This window comes from Nicotiana attenuata, chromosome 8 (genome assembly GCF_001879085.1).
Source record: "Nicotiana attenuata strain UT chromosome 8, NIATTr2, whole genome shotgun sequence".
Lineage (NCBI taxonomy): Eukaryota > Viridiplantae > Streptophyta > Magnoliopsida > Solanales > Solanaceae > Nicotiana > Nicotiana attenuata.
Genome location: NC_031996.1, coordinates 24,363,502 through 24,390,146, shown reverse-complemented (window position 1 = coordinate 24,390,146; position 26,645 = coordinate 24,363,502). Strand labels below are relative to the sequence as shown.

Sequence of the window (26,645 nt, the reverse complement as noted above, 5' to 3'; positions counted from 1 at the left end):
TCAAAGTTCGCAAGGGCCTCAGGGACCCCGGGCAATACTCACACCAGAAAACTTTCAAAGTAACCCTTTGTGAGCAAGTTTGGAAAGCCAACTCCAGTGTATGAAAGTTCAGAGGAGCCTCGTGGACTCCTAAGCAATGCTTACACCAGAGGGGCAAGAACCTAGGTGTTCTAAGAGTAGGAGTTGAAAATGGTGCTTGAAAATATAAATAATTTTAAGAAAAACAGTTTAGAAGTAAAACAGTTTAGAAGTGAAACTAGAGTAGAAGTGAAACAGGAGTAAACAGAGTCATTGTAGCCCTCTATGATCAAACAATCAAACAAGGACAAAACAGGCTCACAACCATTTCAAACAAGCTTCAGATTGCCTAAATTCAACTCAATCCATTAGTTATCACTAGGTGGCGTACATAGCATGCTGGGAGTAGATAATAATAAAAAGAGACCATACAAAGAAGGTAGTAAGGGTTGGGAACATAGAAGTCATTAGTCAGGAACACATAAAAAAGGTCAGGAAGGAAAACATGCCAGTTAACACAAAGCAAGTTGACAGCCAGATTCCATAACACTCAATAGAGGATAGACATACTGATCAGAAGCCAAAAAAAGGAAGCACATAAACTTAATAACCAGATTACACAATACCGGATAGGTCATAACAACAGAAGTAATCATGTTAATTTAAAGCAATAGACATGAAAGACACAGAGCTAAATACAGAAGTAGTCATGTTGATTGGGAACAAGGAAGATGTAGGTTCAATTACACAGAAGTAGCCATACTAACTGAAGTCCATAAGTAGTCATGCTAATTGAAACATAGGAAATTCATTGATTCAACAGAAGTAAAGCAACAGACAAGAAAGCACATAGGTTTAAGCTTCATAACATAATGAATGACATTAGGAATGGAAACATACCAGTTAAAGATAGCAAAGCAGAAGGTGAAAGTGTGCAGAACTCAGTGATCTAGCCTTGGCTATCAGCCGGCTAAACAATGTAGTGAACACAAGTAGCATAAAGGTTTTAGTGAGAGCAAAGTTTGTGTGTTTGTATTTCTGAACTGTTGTTCGTGTAGAAGAATCAGAATGAGAGTGTATATATAGCACTTAGTAAAGTAGACAAATAAGGCGAGAATAATTTAAAATTCGTAAATAAGGCAAGTAAAGATAATCAATCAGTTAATTGGGGCTAAACCCAACCAATCTGCATAAACAGAATCCGGGAAGGTCACAATAGCACAAGTAAAATCAATTACCAACCCTGATTGGGACTCAAATAAGGTAAACAAATCACTTATTGACCATAAATTAACTAATTAGTCTGAATAAGGCAAGTAACACCAATTAAAGGTCACAAATATGAAAAGTAAGTAAGAATCCCAAAAATACTGATTATAACAGGAAAAGATTATTCAAATCCCTCATAGAAATCAATCAGTATATTGGGTTGCAGAAAAAAACAAATAACAGGAGAAATTTGAAGTAATCAGTGTCACAAACAGAAAACGTCTAGGGTTTAAGCATATACACGAGAATCAATCAAGCTAGTAAAGAATAGTCAGATTCAACACTTGGAAGTTTGAAAATCGTTTAAAGAGAACATAGGACGAACCCTAGTTCTTAAAAATTACTAAAATCGAATAATGATAAGAGAAATAGAAAGTTTTCATAGAAAAATACCAAATAATACTCAGAACATTCCAGATCTACAAGGATCTGAACAGACCCAAGTAGTCATAAGACTAGGGTTTTGGAAAATGACAGGGACGAAAAGAAATCAGTCTAAACCCATAGATTCGAACCAAAAATAGAGAGAAAACAGCACTCACAAACGGAAATGGCCATAGACATGCCTGTGAAAAGGTTTCGAGCAAAACCGGGTTGAATCTCTTTGAGATTCTCTCATAGATCAACGAAGTCGAACAAACAGAAGATGTAGCAGGCCGGCAAGGGCCGAAAAATACAGAGAAACCCCATAGACGAGGAGTTTTGCAGGTGACGGCGGCTAGGTTTTAGGGTTAGGTTCAGAGAGAGTTTGAGAGATGAGGGAACGAAGGGCCACAGAAATGAAAGAAAATGAGCGGTTTAGGGGGTCGTTTGGGATTAATATGGTAAGTTTAATCGTGGACCGTTGATCTAAAAAGTCAACGGTCACGATTAAACGGAGTGGCTAGGTCGGGTAGGTTTAATTGGGTTAGGGTCAGATAAAAATTGGGCCTAGGTAGATTTGGGCTAATTCTAAATGAATTGGGATTGAAATTGGGCTGTTTTAGTTAGGCTAGGTCCGAAAATAAAAAGGGTCATTTATTAAATACCTATTTAATTGATAAAAAATAATTTTAAAAATAATTAACATATTACCAAAAATGATTTTCATACCTAGAAATATTTTAAAATTAATTACCTAGTATTAAAAAATTATAAAAAGGCTATTTTCTGGTAAAGTAATGTAATAATGCATGCAAGGGCTATAATTGCAAAGCAATTGTAATTGTAACCCCAAAAGTGCAAATGTGGCTATTTGTGCAATAATTAAAACTTAGTGCAAATGTAAATGATAAAATTAAACAATAAAATATTATAAAATTATTTATGGTGAAATTAGTAACTGTTTGCATAAATAAAATACTGGAGTAATTAATTAAAACCTTTAAAAATGTAGAAATTATGGAAAAATATTAATTGATGCTAATGCATGGTTTTGGAGGTGTATATGCATTTTTCTTTAAAAAAAATATTACAGGAAAAAATTGGGTATCAACAACTACATATTTTCTTTGGGACTATGGAACGATATTCTGGGAGGTCCCCCTGCACATTTACGTTTGGGACTACGGGACGGTATCCCGGGAGACCCCCTGTTGTTATCACTGTGTTCTGAGCTGTTGTCTTTCATTGATTCTATTCCTGTTAGATTTCCGTATTTACTTTTACTGTGATATTTCATTCTGCCTCATTTCATTACATTTATACCAGTAGGGCCCTGACCTGATCTCGTCACTACTCGATCGAGGTTAGGCTTGGTACTGACTGGGTACCGTTGTGTTGTACTCATGCCCTTTCCTGCACATGTTTTTCGTGTGCTGATCCAGGTTCATCGTACCAGCCTCATCAGTAGTTGCAGTCGTTGCTGCTTATTGGAGACTTCAAGGTACATCTGCCCGCGCCCATAGATCCTCGTTGTCTCCCTCTATCCCCCTATGTTCATTTTTCCCTTTTTCTGTAGAAATGATGTATAGAACAGTTAAGACTTCTTAGTAGCTTGTGACTTGCAGTATTCCGGGTTTGGGGAATTGTTTGGTACATTTCAAAGGTGAAAATTGTATATGCCGAGTGGAAATTAGTTGCTTAGATATCTATTACTGTTAGCAGTTAATGTTCATGCTTCTATTTCGTTTCCGCAAAGTGTTAGGCTTACCTAGTCGTAGAGACTAGGTGCCGTCAGGACAAATTTACGGAGGGGGAAATTAGATCGTGACTAGTTGGTATCAGAGCCCTAGGTTCATAGGAGTCGTGAATGACAAGCCGATTTATTAGAGTCTCGCAGATCGGTACTGAGACGTCTGTACTTATCTTTGGGAGGCTATGGAACTGTTAGGAAAATTCCACTTCATTTGATTCCTTTTCGTGTGAGATTATTGACTTCGAAATTCTAAACTTTTGCCTTCTATTTTCTCACAGATAGTGAGGACATGTGCTACTGGAGATGACCAGGCATCCACGCCCCCTGCTAGAGCTGCTAGAGGCTGAGGCCGGGGTAGAGGCCGAGGACGCCCACGTGGTGCAGCCAGAGCACCCAGAGCACCCAAGCGTGCTGCTACAGTGGAGCCGCCAGCAGCTCCAGTCGGAGCACAGGCACCTGATACTGGAGATTGTGTTGTTATTTATTTTTATTTTAATTATTTATTATTAAAATTGGCTCATAAACTAGTAAAAAAATTATTTAATAGATTGACTAAAGGGTAATTCTAAGGAGGGGATCCCCGTTTTGAAAAAATTCCTAACCAACCCGGATTTATTCGTTACATACAAGAAACGTATAATCCTGATTTTCAAGATCTTCCTAAAACAATTATTAGAAATAGAAATAAAGACTTGCTGAAATATTGGATTAAAGCGGAGAGAAGAAAATGTGGCCTTCCAGAAATAATTCAAGAAAACGATGACGCCCATAGTAAAATACTATCTATCGGGGAGAGGGGACGCAGAAGAACAAGCGTTATCAATTTCAACTGAAGAACCAATAAAAGTTATTGAAAAATTTCATAAATTGCTCAAAGAAATATGCAATTTTGTTTTTATAAGCGTTGAAATAAAAGTATTGAATTTTTTCCATCTCGTAAAGTTTGCGTGTATTAAATATAGTAATTTTTAAATTTTAATTTAAAAATACCCCTAAGTTCCCTTATTTCTCCCTTAAGTACCCCTCCCCCCAGGATCGGTTGGGTACTAGTACACTATCCCTAAAGATCCCTTTACCCCGTACTTTTAAATTTTCTTAACCAAAGTCCCCTTAAGGAATCCTTCCCTCCCCTACCTGTACCTCCCTCATACCAGTCCTATAAAGTACCCAGGACTCTCCCCTTAGACAGCTCTAGTCGAGATAAAAGACTTTACCCTCAAGAAGTCAGCCACAACAGTGGAATAAGGGATCTAAGTAATAATTGGTACTTTCTCTAGTAATATACTGTCCCTACCCGCTCAAAAAATTTCCGTACAGGCGACTCACAGCCACAGTACCCACGCAGTGGCGATATGGCCACTACTCCTCCGTCCACCGGTGGAAAACCACCGGACCAACGCCAAACGAAGCGTCTCCCAAAGGCGAACACATCCCAACAAGTTTCATTCAAAAACTCCAACCCAGCTGCTACGAATCTCAAAAATGGGGACGCGATCACTGTAGCAAATAATCGCCTGGGTGCTCCTGTTAATTCCCAGCTCAGTTCTGGGCCAAAACTTGTAATTCCAAACCATGGAGACTGTTCTCCATCACCAGACGTGCATCCTCACCAAAAACTAGCTGATTCCACCGTAGGAATCATCACCAACGACCAACTGAGAAATGCTGTTAATAAAGAACTCGCCGGAAATGGAGTTCCAGCCGGTCAATTCGAAAGAGCTGAGTACCAAAATGCTCGTAATAGAGAGGACAAGAGCTTAGAACTATAAATTTTATATGGGTACCAACCAACTGCTTTAATTTTGAAATCATTGATCTCAGGCAACCTTAATTCCTCAGACGATCAAAAAAATGAAATTCTTCATTCTGAGCCAATTCGACCCCAACCATTGATTGGAAACCTCCTACCATCACTCAAGGAACAAGTAAGTAAAGTTTCAACTCAATTTAACAACACAATTGATCGTCTCGATCAATTGACAGGTCCAGCTATGCACCAGTTGGCCGGACATGGGGTTCCGGTGAACCAACTGCCTCAACACCAATGCCAATCTACTTCCAATGCCCAGGAGATTGATTCCCAACCATCAAATCCAATTTCTCAAGAGCCAAATTCCTCGAATATCCAAAAAAGGGACTCTGTAGTCACTGAATTGCCAGGTGCTCGACCAAATGCCAATGCCACCTGTGGTACTCAAACAGGAGCTCAAAATAGGGTACAAGTCTCACAAGATCCTCAGGAAAATAATCGCCAAAAGAATTCCAGTCCTTTAGTTCAAGAAAACAATGGTCAACCAATCCCTGCTTTGCCAAAAACACAGAAGTCTGCTAATGGTGAATTATCAGTTCAAGGGGATCAAGTGTCCTTGCTAAACACCTCTCAGATTCATGAAACTAATAATGGAAGGATTGTAAATGAAAATGCCTCAGCCACAAATCCAAATGTCAATGGACCTGGCATCATTCCAAAAAACAAGGGGAAGTGTTGCTAAGGTAAAGATCCAAATTGACCTCACCAAGGAGAGACCTCATCATGTCTGGCTTGGATATGATGAGGATCAAGATGAAAATGGAGATGGAGAATGGTTGGAAGTCCAGTATGATAGTTTTCCAACTTATTGCAACCATTGCAGACACTTAGGTCACTCTGAATACACTTGTGTAAATCAGACTAAAAGAAGAAGATAAGAAGAAGAGAAAAGAGGAAGAATAAAAAACCGAAGACAACCACCACAAAGCAACTACAAGTACAACCAAGGTAGTGCAACAAATTGTTCAAGGGGGAAGACCAAAAAACAAGGAACATAATCAAAACCAAAACCAATTGCCAGTAGAACACCAAAAAGCAGCAGAACACCAAAGTTTAGTGCATAAAGCACCAGAGGAAGACTGGCAAACTCAGAAAAGGAAGAATTTTAAAGCTACCACCCAGAACAAGAAGCAACAACAGGTCTACATTCCAAAGCAACCAAATGCACAAAAACAAAAGGTTGCTTCAAAGGAAATTCAGCAGCAGATCACACAGTCATCAGATCCATCAGGTATACCTTCTATCAATCCTCCAGCTCCACTGGAGAGGAGTGCAGATCCTGGTGCCCAGGATCAACCCATTCCCCCTTTCCCCCCTACAGCTCTAAAGTTGGTGATGTTAATGGAGGGAAGGAGAACTGTCAGGAGATATAGTCAGGCAGGAAGGGGTTCCAAAAGGGGAGGGGATTCCTCATGTTATGCATGAGTGTGCTAAGGCACAATTGAATGAACCTAGGATTGACCAACTAACTCCTGCTACCACAATTCCCAAATTAGACACACAGCAAGTGGACCAATATGATAGTGTGACTGTGGAAGAAGATTCTGAGCCCTTAAGCTCTGAAGAGAACCCATCTGCACAAACGAAAGCTCTCCTTAAAGGAAAAGCCAAAGTTGCTGCTGATTTTCAAGTTCAGACTTAGAAATCAAAAAATAAACCTAGCCTGAAAAAGAGAAAGGATAGAAACAGAAATGCAGGAACCAGTATAAATGAACCCCCTGATGATTCCCAATTTTTGAGCCCTCTAATTCAGAAAAAATGAAGCCTTGATACAGCTGCTAAATCCCCTGGTTATAGGAACTCAGTCATAGCCAATCCCTCACTTTCCCAACCTCTTCTAACCAATAAAGAACCAAGATCTGATGGCAATGAATCAGACCTGCCCACCAATGATGAAACCCCTAAATCCAAAACTCACAAATTCACCTTTGTCTCCCCAAGTACTCCTAAAAAACACCACCTCTTGAACCCCTTAGACATGGTCATGGAGGAATGCCCTCTTAACAGATACACTCCACGGCAGGATGAGTATAGACCAATTGAGTCTGAGGATGAAATTCCTGGAAATCATGATGATGATAGTGACTCTGGTGATGAAGCTCAGGAAAAAGAAGAACACTATGACCTGCTAATTGCTGCAGTTAATGGTGAACCGAATCAGGAAAATGCTGCTGCTGATTCTTTATCTACCAGGAAAAGTCCCTCCCAAAGACTTACCAAAAGCAGGGCTGCTAGAATCAGAAGCAGCAGCGTCCCACCAAAGCACAACTCCAAACCTCCATTCCAATGATTAGTACAATCATATGGAATGTAAGAGGCATCAGGACCTCTGGAGCCATTGAAAGGCTCAAACTCCTGAAACAAATTCATAACCTCTCCTTCATAGCTGTCTTTGAACCTTTTCTAGACAACTCTCACCTTAACTCCTTCAAAATCCAACTTTCAATGAATCAAGCTGCAGCTAATGTTAATGACAAGATCTGGGTATTCTGGGATAAGGATTTCAATGCCAAGGTTTTAGATCACGATGAACAATAATTGTCATTAGAAATGAAACATGTTGAAAATGGCAATATGTTCCACATAACTGTCATTTATGCAAAATGCAAGCCAGTTCTTAGAAGACCATTGTGGGAAGTCCTTAGACATAAATCAACTACGTGCAATGTACCATGATGTGTCATAGGAGATTTCAATGTCATTGCTTCTGTAGAAGAAAAGATTGGTGGCCTTCCATACCAAATGTCCAAAAGCCTTGACTTTCTGAGCATGATGGAGGATTGTGGATTGATGGATCTGGGATTCTATGGATCTAGAGTCACATGGTCTAATGGTAGGGGGCAATGTGCTATTGTATGGAAAAGACTGGACGGGGGAAAAGCCAATGATCTATGGCTCTTTCCTGCTGCCACAATTACTCATTTAGCTTCAGCAGGATCTGATCACAACCCCCTCCTATTGGAACTTCATACAAGACAAGACAGTGGCAAAAAGTACTTCAAATTCCTCAACTGTTGGGTGGATAATCAAAGTTTTCTACCACTAGTTTCAGAAATTTGGAACAAAGAAGTCAAAGGTAGTGTTATGTGGGTGTTTCACCAGAAGTTGAAAGCTCTGAGCCATGCTCTAAGTCTTTGGTCCAGACAACAATATGGTGATATCTTCCAAAAAGCCAAAGAATATGAACAAAGGGTGAAGGATGCAGAGATGATTTGGGCTCAGACAAATAATGATGCTGATAGAGTAACTCTCAATGAACTCAAAGCTCAGTATGTTAGACATCTGAAGGTGGAGCAAGATGTTCTGAAACAGAAAACACAACTGCAATGGTTCAAAGAAGGGATGCCAATTCTAGATACTTCCACAGCCTGATCAGAGGAAGAAGAAGGAAATTATACATCCACAAAATAAAAAATGAAGAAGGTGAGTGGTTTCAGGGTGATGAAAACATTGGGAAAGCTGCTTGTGACTACTTTCAAAACCTTTTCACAGATCCTGGTTCAATTATTAGAGAAGACTTGCTGTCCATTATTCCAACTATGATAACCAGTGATGACAATGCCATACTCACCAGAGATCCATCTATGTCAGAGCTCAAGGACATTTTCTTCTCCATGAATCCTACTAGTGCAGCAGGACCTGATGGTATGAATGGGAAGTTTTACCAAGCTTATTGGGAAGTGATCAAGGAAGACTTACTCATGGTGGTGCTAGCATTCTTTAGAGGCAGTTCATTGCCCAGATATATGACCAATGCATGCCTTGTCCTCCTGCCCAAAGTTGAATTCCCTAATAGTCTCACAAAATTCAGGCCAATAAGTCTTAGCAATTTCATTAACAAGATCATTTCCAAAGTTATCTGCTCAAGACTTGTCCCTATCCTTCCAAAGATAATTTCTACAAATCAATCAGGCTTTGTTAAGGGCAGAAATATCTCTGAAAACATTATATTTGCACAAGAAATAGTGCATGGTATCAAGAAGCCAACTGTGGACTCAAATGTGGTCATCAAGCTTGACATGGCCAAGGCTTATGACAGAGTCTCTTGGAGTTTCACCTGCATTATGCTCAGAAGAATGGGCTTCAGTGAAATGATCATTGACATGATCTGGAGAACAATGTCCAACAACTGGTACTCAGTAATAGTTAATGGCACCAGATGTGGTTTCTTCCGGTCTACAAGAGGCCTCAAACAGGGTGATCCACTTGCTCCCTCCCTATTCATCATAGGAGCTGAACTCCTAGCTAGAATGCTCAACATGCTGAATCATGATCAGTTATTTCATGGATTTTATATGGAGAAAAGGGGACCTCAAATCAACCACTTGAGTTTTGCTGATGATATCATCATCTTTACTTCTGGCAGAAAAACATCTCTGAGGAAAATCATGTGGATTCTTAGCAATTATGAGAGCACATCTGGCCAACTCATTAATAGACACAAGAGCCATTTCATGACTGCTCTATGTGCCCTACCAAGTGCTATAAGAAGAATTCAAAGGGAAACAGGCTTCTCTAGGAAAGACTCACCTCTCACATACCTAGGATGCCCTCTGTACACAGGCAGAATCAGAATAATGCATTTCAATGGCCTTATCTCTAAGGTGCTAGGAAGAATCCAAGGCTGGCATGGCAAGATGCTATCCTATGGAGGCAGCGCAACCTTGATCAAATATGTCCTCCAATCCCTACCAATTCATCTCCTCTCAGTTGTGTCCCCTCCTAAGACTGTCATGAAACAAATTGAAAGGTTGACAGCAAACTTCTTCTGGGGAATGGATAAGGACAAACTCAAGTATCATTGGGCATCATGGTCCAAACTATCATTCCCTCCAAATGAAGGTGGTGTGGGTTTCAGAACTATTCAGGATTCATGTAAATCCATGGAGCTCAAGCAATGGTGGCATTTCAGAACAGAAAATTCTCTTTGGAGTTCATTCCTAAAGGCAAAGTACTGTCAAAGATCAAATCCAATATCCAAGAAATGGCACTCAGGCCAGTCACAAGCATGGAAGAGATTGATGGTCAATAAGAAAGAAGCAGAAAAAGTAATCCAATGGAGACTTCACAATGGGAAATGCAATTTTTGGTGGGACAATTGGCTTGGTTCAGGGCCATTGGCATACAGCAGAACAGAAGGGGGCAGACCTGGCAACATACAAGTGTCCTATTTCTGGAATGAAGGTCATTGGGATCTCCAAAAGCTCAATGGAATTGCACCAGTTCACAAAATCTCAGAGATCATGCAGACAGCTATCTTTCACAACCCTGACCTCCCTGACAAACCTATCTGGACTCTTACTGTCAGGGGTAAGTTTACATGTGCCTCTGCATGGAACCTCATCAGAAAGAAAAAATCACCTAACTTCACAAATAGGAAGATCTGGCATAAGAAGATTCCCTTTAAGTGGTCCTTTTGTTTGTGGAGAGCTCTTAGAAACAAACTCCCAACTGATGACAGAGTGCAAACCTTCAATGGTCCAACTGTCACCAGGTGTGTATGCTGCTCTATGCATGCTCTGGAAACAGTGGAACATCTCTTCATTTTTGGGAACTTTGCAAGAATCATGTGGAAAAAATATGGGGGTCATGTGGGCATTCAAACTGAGAACTTGCCTTTGCGAATTCTCCTGATGAAATGGTGGATGTTGAAGACTTGTAATTCAGTGCAAAAGCTCATATTAGATACCCTCCCCATCATCATCTGTTGGAACTTGTGAAAAACAGATGTAGTGCCAAGTATGGAGCCAAAAACTCCTCCCTAACTAGGGTCCTCTACTCCATCAATTCAGACATCAACCTACTCCTAAGATCCAACTTCCCTGACATCCAATGGCCTTTCAATTGGGGGGAACTCTATTCTTTCATTGAAAACATTCAGCATCATACCACCATAACCCAAGTCACATGGAATAAACCCGACAATGGCTATGTCAAGATTAATTCAGATGGAAGTGCTATGACAAATCCTGGAAAGATTAGAGGGGGTGTCATTATTAGAGATCAACATGGCCATTTCATTCATGCAATGGCTTTCCCCTTGGGAGAAGGTACCAATAACTATGCTGAAACTGAAGCAGCCAGAATAGGAGCTCAATGGTGTTTGGACAATGGTATCCCCAGAGTTCACTTGAAGGCAGAATCTGCACTCCTAGTTAAATGGCTGACAGAGGAAAATGACTCTCCTTGGGCTTTGCAAGAGAAGATTTCCCAGCTAAGGCTTCTGTGCTCTCAGTTTGAAGGATTCAAACCTTCATATGTTTATAGAGAAGGAAACTTTCCTGCTGATTCCCTCTCAAAATTGAGCCATGACCTCCATACCATAACGAACTTCACCATTGCCTCTTCACTCCCATCCCTCATCAGAGGCCAAGTTGTCCATGACCAATGGGGCACCCCAGCTTTCAGGCACAAGAAAACCAATAGCCTGTTGGTCTCATCTCAAAATGCAAGCTCCTCCTCAACATCAAATGGTTATGGATGAAACAACTTCAAGGAAGGGGTTCCAGTTACCAATCCAAATGAAGCACTCCATGCACCAGTTGTGGGCAATTAATGCCCTTTCTAACATTTGTTCCTTTTTTGCAGGTACCATCAAAAGGGGACTGTACAGTCCATTGGCCGCCTTCAGAGTATGGTATCAACAGCAATGCTGTTCAATCTACTGAAGGGAAATCAATGGATAGTAACAGCCCCAAACTCATATACACAATGCAATCTTGAACACAAAAAGCCCTGCAAACCCCATATTTGCAGGAAAAAAGATCAAGGAATCCAAAACAAAATGCACTCCATATTCCAAAAGTGTACATCAAGTCAAACCTTACTTCCCCATCCCACCATTGTTCTTAGAACCCACAAGAACCTAAGAGCAAACCTTTTCCCAGGGAAGCACAAAAAATTGTCTACAGAAAATAGACAGGGAATACTGGGCAGAAATGCTCTTTTCTTCTCTAACTCAGTTTTCTTTTTTGCAGGTCTCCTCAATACTTTGGTGCTCACTCAGCTGATATGCTCACAGGGTGTGGTATTAGCATCCATGATGCTCAATCCCCTGGAAGCCTATCAATTGAGTATAGCAACAGTCCCAGTTCATGCTGCAGCACTCTGCAACTTAACCTTCATCAACAACTGTTTCTGGAATTCCCAAAAACAAAAACACCTTGCAATCATAACAACAAGGCAGGACTTTGACTGTTGCTATCTTATTCATGTCTCCAATCATCCAGTTTTGGGACATCTAATTCATGTCTGGAATGTAGGGGTCCAAAAATGCCTTCTCCTACTCTTGCAACACTATTTCTTCAGCACCTGCAGGTTTCCATATACCTGCAGCAATGCCTTCCTCCTCTCTTCACAAATCAACAACAAATCAACTGATTGCAGTCACCACAAGAACCTGCAATCAGTTCTTCCTTACAAAACAGGGGTCATAACTTCCCCCCTCTCCACAGACTCATATCCAGAATCCACAAGAACCTGGATTATGAGCTCCCTTTTTCTAACAAGTTTGCTATTAATTGCAGGTATAGGAAGCAGACTTGACCAACTGATGCATTTTCAATCAATGGTATTAGCATCCCAGATGCTCAATCTGTTGGAAATGTATCACTTGAATCAAGTCTCTCCACCTATTCTCATAGATGACTCTTGGTCCCCTCCTCCATGGATACAACTCGCAGTACACACAATACTCAACAAACCTCCAGTTTTCAGTAGAATGCAATCTCAGCAAGGACAAACATCACATGCTTCTACCTCACTGAAACTTAAGGATACACAACAGGCTACAATCATTAAGCAGGCAAGCACTCAGGCTTCAGCTCAACAACAAAACAACACCCCTGCCAAGATACAATACAACATCCAGGAATCAAATGAAGAGCACAGCTTAGCTTTGGGAAGCAAATCATGCTCACTCCCTTTTGTCAGCTTCAAGAAACTGCAACACCATAGTCAGAATGACCAGACTATTTTGTTTGCTATCTTCAACATAGCTTTCTTTGTATCCAATGTCAAAGCTAGGATGAAGATAGCTCTTACTTTCACTAAAAGGTTTTTGTCATACTCTCATAGGAAACTCTACAATTTCATTAGTTGTAGAAGTGTCTGTATATGGAAGATGTGCTTCCAACTCATCCTTTGCATAGATTTAGGTTTGCTTTTGCTATTATGTATAGTTGACCTACGTTATCTTCAACTTGTTTTTGTATATCTAATTATCTACCACTTAGAGGTAGATAATTGGAACATCATGATAGGTCTAACTTCTCACAGCATACATGTGTCATTTGATTGTCAATGTTGGACAAACAAATGCCCTTTTATCTTATTTCTGGAGGTCAGGTTTATGTCCCCCTCCATTGTTGTACTTTGTGTTATATATATGAAAATTAACCCTAGGTACAATGCCTAGTGGATTCTGCAAAAAAATAAATAAATAAATAAAATTAGGCTGATTTCCAAGCTACCCAGCGACTCGACGGGCCCGGGATGGTGTGGCAGTCCAGTTCCTGAGAACAGCTCCCTTCTCCACAGTCTGAATAGTGAGGCCTTCTTCCTCCTCCTCCTCAACTATTGCACTGCATTGTATAATTTATTCTGATTTTTCCTTTGCTTTTAGGATCACTTGGAAGAGGAGTATGTAGAGGACCTTTAGGTATGCTGATGATGCCAAATATGTACGAACCAACCTTTGGGGAATGGGAATAATCAAAAGAAAGAAAGAAAAACAAAAGGTAGCCAAGTCAGTAATAATTCTGAAAAGAGTACTTGCAATATTTAAACGTATTGCGGAAAGATGAAATTCGTATCCTAATTTGGGAGTCTCGTTGTGCCCGAGGTAGGACTAGCGACAAGTTGATCTGGAGAACATAGATGCCAATAAATGCCTCATTTCATTAATATAAAAATAAACGAACCCCAAAATGACACTAAGATAATAAAGGTAAGTCACTATTGGCACCTGGTCTTATTACATTTAGGAAAGCAAATAAATCTAGCCTACTTGGTCCCAGAAGGACCTTCCCCAGACTCGATCCTTCTAACTCCATCAACCAAGTTCTCCCCGAAAACGCCCTTCCTTTTTTGAGCCCATTTTTAAGGAACTCGAAAAAAAAATGGAAAATTCAAAAAGAAATATTTTATAACTCTAAAAGTTTTAAAAGGAAAAATAAAATTATTTCGAAGAGTTTCAAAAGAAACAAAAAAATGGTATAGGCTCTAGCCAGATGTCCTCCCTCGCTTCCTTCAGCATCTCATTTTCTGCAAAACAAAAAGGTTAGGCCCTTTTCCCCCACCTGATTCGACTATTTATACATTCATGATTAGCATATGGGCATTTAGTTCTCCAAATTAATGCACAAAACGTGGTCGCATCTGTTGGGATTATGGAAACCCCGGTGAACTTTGGATAAGGCTTGCCTTAAAGGGTTATTATGTGGACAACATATTAACCCGGCTATGTTTGACCATGATGCATGTGCAATTAATCAGATTAAGGTTTCTATAGAGGTCTAGACTGGGACACTCAAGCGGACAACTTGAGGGGGAAAGGCATGGAACTGTTGAATGCACCGCTGATCGACTAGTTTTACCGCAAATACGCCTTTCCGAATTTAAAAGGATGATATATAGGAAGAGCGCAAACACTCATCAAGCATTGCTATAGGATTAATTACGCACGAGTGGAATATGATGTTGAGCATGATTTATGCAACAATAAATAGCATGTTGTCAAGTATTTGCACGTTTAAAAATGATAAATGCAGTATTTAAATAATTGAAAGACAGTTAAAAAAAAGAAAACAAGGAGATAGGTCAGTTTCAAGAAATAAAGAAAATCATAAATGCTTGAGAAATAAGCAATTAAATCCAAATAAAAGGGAAAGGGAAAGGGTGCACATGTATTAATAGAATAAAGCATGCTTAAAACTAATTCACAAAAACAAGTTCGTTATGGTAAGAGCCTAAAATATCCCCAGCAGACTCGCCATGCTGTCGTGCCCCCTTTTTCCTTCGCGGAGTCCGGGTTTCGACATTCATGGAGGAAAAACTCGTTCCTTTTGGGAATTGGGTATTTGAAGAGTCGCCACCTAACGGATTAAGGTGCGTTAGGGCACTTAGAGCGATTAACTCATATAACTAGTTTGCATTACCAGAGATTAGGGTAAGGGCTCGAAATAACCTTGAGGGGAAGGTGTTAGGCACCCCTCGCGGTCCACAACGGTGGGTCCCGGCCGAACTCAAACTATGTGAATTAGTCAATTAACAAGTAAGCACGTATTTGCAAATAAAGTAGTTTTCCCCCCATCTAAATGCATATATGATTAAGGAAGTTCAGATAATGAAAATAAAAGAGGTTTGGACACTTTAAACACACATATATGTAAAGAAAAGGAAGTTTAGATAATTTAAACACATATAGGAATTGGGAAAGGGAAGTCCTAAGTTGATTAGCCTACAGGATCAATCTGTGCAATGCCCGGTAATCCTCCTCAACTAGAGGGGCTACACGTGACATTAGCGCAGGTCATCATATCCCTTTACTACCCATTACCCCCCCTTAATGGTTATATAAGCGAGTTTGATTAACGACCTCTAGGCGTGCTGCTACCCGTCCCTTCCTTATGGTCCTGGAGGAGCTTAGGACCTCTAAATCTGGGCAGTTCTAGACAAACCTAAGGTATTTAAAAGGCAAAAATCTAGGCGACAAACAAATAACATGTAGGACAAGCAAATAGGGAAAAAGCAGAGGGATCATGTTTACCTCCGCATATATATAAGCAAATAAATAGCACGTCTAAAACACAGATTCAGGTAATTTCTAGAAAGAATCCTAGGACAGGATATCTAGGTGAACATTAAAACACAGATCTTGCAACGATATTTCAGAACTCAATGGCAGGGTCCAAGTCAGTTTGCTTACTGGTTTTAAACCTGTGAGACTTAAGCAGTTTATACACAATTGAAATGCAGTTTCTAGTTTTATATAAGGACATTGACCACCTAAGGCTTGCTTAGACGTGAGGACTATACGTAATCACAATTACAGGAACTGTTTGAATAGTTTGAGATTGTTCAACCTATGAGCATGTTGATCTAGGTGATACAGGTTATAACAGGCGATTTGTCAATGATACCTATACATGAGCTTGTTTTAAACCTTTTCATGGAAGCTATTGATTCAATCGAAATAGACGTGGTCCAAACAGATGCAAACAGAATTCCTAAGAACATGGTATCTAATGCATATAAGAATGACAATTTTATTAAGATTATTCGATTGCCGGATGTTTATGTGACAATACTTGCGAAGAACTAAGAATTGAGCATGCAACATGCTGAAGCAGTAAATGTGAAGGTCCTTAAAACAGGTTATCTAATGCACAAATTCATCATGGTTTAAAATGCAAATAAACACAGTAATCCTAGAACATGGCTTCTAATGCAGAATATAAAGCCTATAGCATGTTTTCTACCCAGTTTTACCCACAGTATCATACAATTACCCTCTCGCTCTCTAGTTACCCCAATATATGTTTACAAATAATTATTATAGACCAGAATTGAATAAATTACATAAATGAAATATAAATCAAACTATAGGGAGCCTAATGCAGGCCCAAAGCAAACTTGGGGTACCAGGCCTTCAGTAGTCTCAAATGCCAAAGATTCATTGCCACATTTGTGTCCAGGTGTGTCAGAGTTCTCTAAGGACCTCAAGGATACCGGGCAGTGCTCACACCCAGACTTTTCTCAAATAAAGACTGATTATGTGCAGTGTGGAATAGCCAGCCCTGATAGGCCGGAGTTCAGAGAAATCTCAAGGATCTCTAAGCAGTACATATACCAGAGGGGCAGAACTTAATAACCTAAGAGTAAGTGAGAGTGCTTGATATAGTTTGAAAGACTTAGTGAAAACAACTTAGGAGTGAAAAAGGTTTTCTAGAATAGACTAGTTTTGAGAAAATACTAGTAATGAAAGCCAATTTTTAAAAGAATACCGACATCATTTGAAAACAGTTCAAAAGAGAGCAAATTAAGTAGACAGCCAGTCAGTCATAGAAGGTTCAAATTCACAAGTACTATAGCAGGCATGCTTGCACACAGGGGTGAAAGGGGATTGGGAACATATAGGAATCTCATTGAGGGTACATGAATAGGGCAGGGAGGCATGTGGACAACATAGAACACTTAGGATCTTCATAGTTTTACTAAATTAGCCAGGATAGCAGGCAACTAAAACATGGAGCAAAGATGTGGAGGACAGAATCAGACACATAAGTAGGGTTATAGCATGATCACATAGTTAAGAGACTAAACATGAATTGCAAACATGTAAGCATCAGATAAAAGGTGAAGTGTAGACATGATAATTATACATTTGAATAGGAAAGAATTGAGGCATGCTAGATAAAGCACTAGATAGGCTAATATAGTTAGACATGCTAATCATATATTGAACATGGACAGTGCTAAGCAAGACAGTGAACAGAAACAAGAATGGAACTTATAATTGATGAACTTAAGGCAGTAATGAAACATATAGGGTTTAGATTTAAAAAATAATCAGGGACATACCAGTTAAGAAGAGAAAACACAGAATGCCAAGCAAATGTTGAACAATATCTAGCTTTGGCTTACAGCCAACTAGACTAATGAATACCACAAGTAGTAGAGAAGAACATATAGCTTTTAGAGTGTAAGAGAGTTTTTTGAATTAGTGTTCGTGTGTTAGAAGTGAGAATAGAGGAGAGTATATAGAGTGGTTAGGGGCAAAACAGAATAAGGTAAAGGAGATCAATCATTCAGCAATTAAGGAAGCCACAGAATCAATTACACACAAATTAGTGTAGTTTTCCCTTAATTAAGGGTAATTACCCAACGGTAAAGGGCAGGATACATTTAAGGAAAGAAATCAAGTGAGCAATTAGGGGTAAATAGACGGGAGTTCAATTAAGGAAGCAATCTTGAAGAATCAGTAAGTATCGCAGCTACTCAAATAAGGTAAGAAAACTAATTAAGGTCGTAAATAAGGGGAATAATCAAGAGTCGGCACATAAGTTTGACAGAGCAAATCAGTAAATCAGAAATTCGATAGTACTGATTTGGGGGGGGGGGGAGAATATCAGTTTCCACAAATAGACAAATAGGTTAAATAAATTTCATAAACACAGAAATTAGCCGAGAAATCGACTTAGAAACCCTAATAGAGATGAACTAGGGTAAAAGTAAAAAACAATGAATCTGACTAAGGGAAGCATGTGAATCAAACACAGAACGAAACATTGCACAAGTAACACGAAGAACTTAGAATCGAATCACAATATAAGAAAATTAGGGCTTTAGCATAAATCGACTAGGTTAAGGCAAACTCAACATAAATCGGTCAAAAGCACGTAAGAACAGAAGATTAAACATTCAAAATCAGAAAGCTTTTAAAGAAGATGATTTTCAGTAAACCCTAGTTTTTAGGAAAAATGGAGAATCAATTGAAAAACCATAAAACTTTCGCAAAAACATGTGAGATAGGTTCTATTCGTCTCAGATCTGAAAAGATTGGGGACCCAAAATTAGGGCTTTCGAAAGTAAAACAGAGACGGGACCATAGGCTTAGGAATCCATGTATTTTAAGACGAAAATAAGAAGGATCTTACTAAAAGTCGAACCAAATGGCCTGACACAGGCGAGAAAAACCCAAAGGTGTACACAGACCTGCCTAGGTCCCTTGAANCACCATAGGAAGCCAGTAGGTGAGTGACGGGGAAGGGGGGATTAGGATTAGAGTTAGAGAGCGTTTGAGAGACGGAGAGAAGGGTGATGGCGGGGGAAAGGGTGAAAATGATTAGGGTTAGAGGGGGGTATATGGGTTTAATTAAGGTAGGGGGATCCTGGACCGTTGATTAAGAATGATCAACGGCCAAGATTGGCCAAAGGGTTTTGGGTCGGGCAGATAGGGTATTGGGCCTAAGGGTTTGGGCTTAATTTTATAAGGGGGTATTGGGCTGGTTAGTTTTAGGCTAGAATTGAAATAAAAGAGGCTGTTTATTAAATACCCAAAGTAATTGAATAAAATTAATTTGTAAAATAATTAACTAATTACCAAAAATGATTTTTATGCATGGAAATATTTTATTAATAATTATTTAGTATTTTAAAATACAATGGACTAATTTCTGGTAAAAAATGATGCAAAAATGTATGCATGGGCTATAATTGCAAAGTTATTGCAATTATAGCCAAAAAATGCCAATTTGACTATTTATGAAATAATTGGAACTTAATAAGACCATAAATGGTAATATTGAATCGAGAAATGCTTTAAAATCATCTGTAATGCAATTTTGTAATTTTATACGAAAAAAATATTGAGATAAATTAATTCAAAAATGTAAAAATTATGGAAAAATACCCATTGATGCTAATGCATAGTTTTAAAGGTATATATGCACTTCAAAAATATTATAGGAAAAAATTGGGTATCAACAACGGACCTACTCCAATTTCCAGAATTCCATTCCGACCCCGATATCAAGATTTCCACTGCCGATCGGGAATCGCCAAATTTCCAATTTCGCCAATTCAAGCCTAAATCTACCACGGACCTCCAAATTACATTCCGAACATGCTCCTAAGTCCAGAATCACCTAACGAAGCTATCCGAACCATCAGAATTCACAATCGAGATCTTCTACATATAAGTCAACATTCGGTTGACTTTTCCAACTTAAGCTGCCAAAAAAAAGAGACTAAGTGTCTCATTCCACTCCAAGATCACTCCGAACACAAAACAATCAACATGATACAATGAAATACAGCTGAACAACACATAAGGAAGCAGAAATAGGGAAAACGGGGCTGTAACTCATGAAACGACTGGCCGGGTCGTTACATCCTCCCCCTCTTAAACAAACATTCGTCCTCGAACGGGTCAAGAAACATACCTGAAACCTCAAACAAGTGAGGATATCTGCTCTGCATCTTCCGCTCGGTCTCCCAAGTAGCCTCCTCCACGGGCCGACCTCTCCACTGAACTTTTACTGAAGTTATATCCTTAGATCTCAACTTTCGGACCTGTCGCTCCAAAATAGCCACTGGCTCCACATCATAAGTCAAATAACCGCCTAACTGAACTGTGCTGAAATCCAAAACATGAGACGGATCGCCAATATACTTCCGGAGCATAGAAACATGAAATACCGGATGCACACTCGACAAGCTAGGTGGCAAGGCAAGGTCATAAGTCGCCTCCCCAATCCTCTGAAGCACCTCAAAAGGCCCAATGAACCGAGGGCTCAATTTGCCCTTCTTCCCAAATCTCATAACACCCTTCATGGGTGAAACCTTCAGTAGAACCTTCTCCCCGACCATGTAAGACACATCACAAACCTTTCTGTCAGCATAACTTTTTTGTCTCGACTGCGCTGTACGAAGCCGCTCCTGGATCACTTTCACCTTGTCCAAAGCCTCCTGCACCAAGTCTGTACCCAAAAGCCTGGCCTCGCCCGGCTCAAACCAACCTACTGGAGATCTGAAACGTCTCCCATATAGAGCCTCAATTGGAGCCATCTGAATACTCGACTGATAGCTGTTGTTATATGCAAACTCCATGAGCGGTAGAAACTGATCCCATGAACCCCCAAAATCAATGACACAAGCGCGCAACATGTCCTCCAATATCTGATAGTGCGCTCGGACTGGCCGTCTGTCTGAGGGTGAAAAGCTTTGCTCAACTCAACCTGAGTACCCAACTCTCGTTGCACGACCCTCCAAAACTGCGATGTAAACTGAGTACCTCTATATGAAATGATGGAAACTGGACACCATGTAGGAGAACAATCTCTCAGATATATATCTCAGCTAACCGCTCTGAAGAATAGGTAGTACACACAGGAATGAAGTGCGTGGACTTAGTCAGCCGATCCACAATCACCCAAATAGCATCGAACTTCCTCAAAGTCTGTGGGCGTCCAACTACGAAATCCATGGTGATCCGCCTTCTTACTCAAGGCATCGGCCACTACATTGGCCTTCCCCAGATGGTACAAGATAGTAATATCATAGTCCTTTAGTAGCTCCAACCATCTCCACTGCCTCAAATTGAGATCCTTCTATTTGAACAAGTGCTGGAGGCTACGATGATCAGTAAACACCTCACAAGACACACCAATAGGATAATGCCTCCAAATCTTCAACGCGTGAACAATGGCAGCCAACTCTAAATCGTGAACAGGGTAGTTCTTCTCATGGGGCTTCAACTGATGAGAAGCATAAGCAATCACTCTACCCTCCTGCATCAACAGACACCTAATGCTAACTCGAGAAGCATCACAATATACCGTATATGAGCCTGAAGCTGATGGCAAAACTAACACTGGAGTTGTGGTCAAGGCAGTCTTGAGCTTATGAAAGCTCGACTCACACTCATCCGACCACCTGAAAGAAGCACCCTTTTGATTCAATTTGGTCAAGGGTGATGCTATAGATGAAAATCCCTGAATGAACCGACGGTAATAACCCGCCAAACCAAGAAAGTTGCGAATCTATGTGGCTGAGGACGGTCTGGCCAACTTTAAACCATCTCTATCTTCTTCGGATCAACCTGAATACCCTCACTGGACACCACGTGCCCTAAGAAAGCCACTGAACTGAGCCAAAACTCACACTTGGAGAACTTTGCATAAAGTTTCTCCTCCCTCAAGTGCTGCAATACAACTCTCAAATGCTCAGCGTGCTCCTCCTGACTACGCGAGTACACCAGAATATCATCAATGAATACAATAACGAACGAGTCGAGATAAGGCCGAAACAAGATGTTCATCAAATGCATGAACGCGGCTGGGGCATTGGTCAGCCCAAAAGACATCACAAGGAACTCATAATGACCATATTGGGTCCTGAAAGCTGTCTTAAGAATATCCGAGTCCCTGATCGATCTTAAGAATATGAGGCAAAGGATACTTGTTCTTGATTATGACTTTGTTCAACTGCTTGTAATCTATGCACATCCTCATCGTGCCATCCTTCTTTTTCACAAATAGAACAGGCGCACCCTAAGGCGACACACTAGGGCGAATAAACCCCTTATCAAGGAATTCCGGAAGTTGCTCCTTCAACTCCGCCGGTGCCATACGATACGGTGGAATAGAAATGGGCTGAATGCCTGGCACCAAATCAATAACAAAGTTAATATCCATGTCCGGTGGCATGCCCGGCAGGTTTGCAGGAAACACATATGGAAAATCCCTCACTACTAGGACTGAATCAATGGTAGGAGTCTCTGCACTAACATCCCTCATGAAGGCCAAGTAAGAAAGACAACCCTTCCCAACCATCCGTTGGGCTTTCAAAAACGAAATCACCCTACTGGGAACATAATCCGTCGAACCTCGCCACTCAATCCGTGGCACACCCGGCATAGCCAACGTCACTGTCTTAGCATGACAGTCCAAAATAGTACGACACGGAGATAACCAATCCATGCCCAATATCACATCAAAATCAACCATACAATGCAATAGAAGGTCCACTCGGGTCTCCAAACCCCCAATAGTCACCACACACGATCGATATACGCGGTCCACAATAATAGTATCGCCCATCGGAGTAGATACACGAATAGATGAAATAAGAGACTCACGGAGCATATTCAAATAACGAGCAAAGTATGATGACACATATGAAAAAGTGGAACCAGGATCAAATAATACAGAGGCATCTCTGTGGCAACCTAAGACAATACTTGTGATCACGGCATCTGAAGCAATAGCATCAGGTCTGGCTGGGAGTGCATAGAAATGGGCCTGACCACCACCTGATCGACCTGCTCTAGGGCGACCCCTAGCTGACCGTCCTTCACCCCTAGCTGACTGGGTGGAGGGTGAAGTAACTGGTGTTGAAGTCGATGGCTGACTCCTCTGTTGAGGCGGACCCCCGTGACGATAAGGACACTGCCTCCACATATGCCCCAACTCTCCACACTCATAACAACCCCTCGGTGCTGGAGACAGGGACTGAAGGGAACCCCTAGCACCGGGATGACTAGCAGAAGAACCTAGCATGGAAGAGCCCTGAACTAATAGAGCACGGGATGAACTCTGGGCTGGAAGGGCACTAAGTGATGAATGGCCCTGATGAGAACTATGAGAACCATAGCCCGATGATACCCCACGATGAACTGGGCGAGCTAACTAAGCATGCCTGAATGTACGGCCTTTGATGTGCTGAAACTGACCCCCATGAGGAGCACCACTGAATCCACCCTGACTACGAGGCCTCTTGGCCTCCCTCTCAACCCTCTCCTAACCACGAACCATTTCAATCTGTCGAGCAATGTCAACAACCTCATCAAAAGTGGCACCAGACACTCTCTCTGGTCATAAGCAACCGAAGCTGAAAACTGAGGCCATCTATAAACCTCCTGATTCTCTCTCAGTCTGTGGGAACCAACCAGACCGCATGACAAGCCAACTCGTAGAACTGCATCTCATACTGTGTAACAGACCTATCACCCTGACGAAGCTGCTCGAACTGCCTGCGCAGCTCCTCTCGGGCGAGACTCAGGTACAAACTTCTCCAGAAAGAGAACGTAGAATTGCTGCCAAGAAAGGGGCACTGCGCCAACTGGCCTACACCTCTCGTAAGCCTCCCACCAACTAAGTGCAGCCCCGGAGTACTAAAAAGTAGTGAATGAGACCCCACTGGTCTCCAGAATACCTGCGGTCCGAAGCATCCTCTAACACTTATCCAAGAAACCCTGTCCATCCTCACCCTTAGAACCACTAAATGACAGAGGCTGGAGTCTCCCAAACCTCTCCAATCTGCGATGCTCGTCCTCTGGCATAACAGGAGCTACATAGTCTTGAGCAGCTACAACCGATTGAGCTGGAGGTGCCCCCGGTGTCTGAAGTCCTTGTACAACTTGCTCAGGTGTGCGAGCGGTGGGAGTCTGAGTGCCTCCCTCGGCCTGAGAAGTAGTTGCGGCCGTAGTAACTGAGACCGCCTGAGCCGAGCCAGTGCACACTGATAGAATCTGGGCTAGGGCCTCCTAAAGGTCTGGGATAACAATAGGCACAGCCGGTGCCTGAGCTGGTCCTGCTGGAGCGTCCACAACTGGGACTTGATCATGAACTGGGGCGGCTGGTGGATCTGCAGGTGGTGCCCTAACTGTTGTGCGGGCTACACCCCTGCCCCTACCACGGCCTCGACCGCGACCTCGGCCTCTAGTGGCCCCAACTGGTGGTACTGGTGGTCGTGCGTCCTGACCGGTAGCACGTGTCCTCACCATCTATGAGAGAATAGAATAACAGAAGTTTAGTTACTAGAATCAACAGATTCGCACGACAAGAATTCAAGAAGGTGAAGTTTTTTTCCTAAAGGTTCTGCAGCCTCTCGAAGATAAGTACAGACGTCTTCTACCGATCCGCAAGACTCTATTAAACCCGCTCATGACCCGTGAGACCTATGTAACCTAGACTCTGATACCAACTTGTCACAACCTCAAAACCAACCCGGTGGTGATGGGCCTATCATGAAACTAGGCCAACCGACACAATCCCAAAACAAATCGACATTTCATATTATAAAGATGTTTTATGCTATTAATTAATAAAACTTCGCAGCATAAGTCTAAATAACAAGTGCGGAAAGGACAAAGGCCGGACATCGGGGTGTCACAAGTCACGAGTATCTACTAAGGACTATCCGATAACAACTAAGACTATTACAGTCTGGAAAGCACTAATATAGTCTAAGGAAGATAAGAGGGAGAAAAGCAAGGTTGCGATCGCCATGCAGCTACCTTGCCGACTCCGAATATCCGCGACTAATGAAAGATCAACACTCACTATCACGTCCAGCAACCCCTAGATCTGCACATAAGATCCAAGGAGTAATGTGAGTACGCCAACTCAGTAAGTAATAAAGGTAAATAATGACTGAGCATTAAGAAACACATAAATCCACGTCATAACATCACAGTAAGTACAATATACTTTCAAAACAGTATATAAATCAAATCATCTCGTTAAAATCCAATTTCAGTAAAAATCCTTTGAAGATATTTTTCCAACAGTTTCAACAGAGGTTCAATAAAGATTAGAGTAAAAATGATAAAAATCATAAATAGCCCCTCGGGCAAAAAATGTATCATAAACCGCCCCTCGGGCATAACATCTCTCAGAATCAGCCCCTCGGGCAACCTCACAATCGCTCGTAATCAGCCCCTCGGGCACAACATGAATCAAGAACAGCCCCTCGGGCAACATCATATCACTCACTCAGGTTACCCGCGCTCACTGGGGGTGTACAGACTCCGGAAGGGCTCCTACAGCCCAAGCGCTATAACAAGCCATCTCGTCGCATAATAAATCAGGCCCTCGGCCTCTCAAGATCACAAATCAATAACAATATGCTGCGGCGCAGCCCGGTCCCATAATATCCTCACAACACAGGCCCTCGGCCTTACTCATTCAGAAACCTCTCAAGCCACTCGGGCTAGCAGTAAAACTGGGTGCTCAGCCCAAAATATCATTGTATGCATCAAAATGGAGTAAATGAGACCGAGTTAAGAAATCAGTAAAACATAGCATGACTGAGTACATATATTAACTCAAAACAGTGAGGAATAGTAGTAAAAAGCCCCTAAGGGTCCAAAAAACTTGGCACGAGGCCCAAATATGGAATTCAGCCCAAAACATAGTAATACTTTTCGAAACACATAAGTATCAAATAGTTTTCAGTCAAATATGCAACTTAATATTTGCTACGGGACAGATCAAGTCACAATCCCCAACGGTGCACGCCCTCACGCTCATCATCTAGCATGCGCGTCACCTCAAAATAGTGACACGATGTAAAATCCGGGGTTTCATACCCTCAGGACAAGATTTACAATCATTACACAAAACTCTAAACCCGCGATGCCCTTGCCTCTCGACTCGGCCTCCAAATGTTCTGAATCTAACCAAAATCAGTATATTATCATCAATATACGCTAAAGGAATGAATTCCACACGAAAATTATCAAATTAGACCAAAAATCCCGAATTAGACTCAAACCCGGCCCGGGCCCACGTCTCGGAATCCGATAAAAATTACAAAACTAGAAATTCCTTGCACTCACGAGTCTATACATACCAAAACCATCAAAATTTGACCCCAAATGATCCCTCAAATCCTCAAACTTCAAGCCCTAATTCCCCCAATTTCATCCCTAAGTGCTACAAATTTCATGATTAATCAACAGGAAATCATCACATATACAAGTACTAGGGCTCAAGCCACTCACCTTGCTGATAGACCCCTGAATTCCTCCTCAAAATTGCCCTCACAAGCTCCAATGCCGTCCAAAAATGGTGGAAAATGAACTGAAATTCGCGAAGGAGACCTTATATACTTTCTGCCCAGAACTTCTGCATCTGCGGTCCATAA

At 41.3% G+C, this 26,645-nt stretch overlaps 1 protein-coding gene across 1 annotated transcript; it reads left to right on the top strand.

Moving 5' to 3' along the window:
- LOC109231568 lies at nucleotides 7,986-8,585 on the top strand. The gene has a single exon (XM_019397227.1). It carries the CDS (start codon nucleotides 7,986-7,988, stop codon nucleotides 8,583-8,585), a length of 600 nt encoding a protein of 199 aa, XP_019252772.1.

Excerpts from the sequence above, each read along its gene's own strand:
- LOC109231568 (XM_019397227.1), top strand. The coding sequence starts at position 7,986 with ATGGAGGATTGTGGATTGATGGATCTGGGATTCTATGGATCTAGAGTC.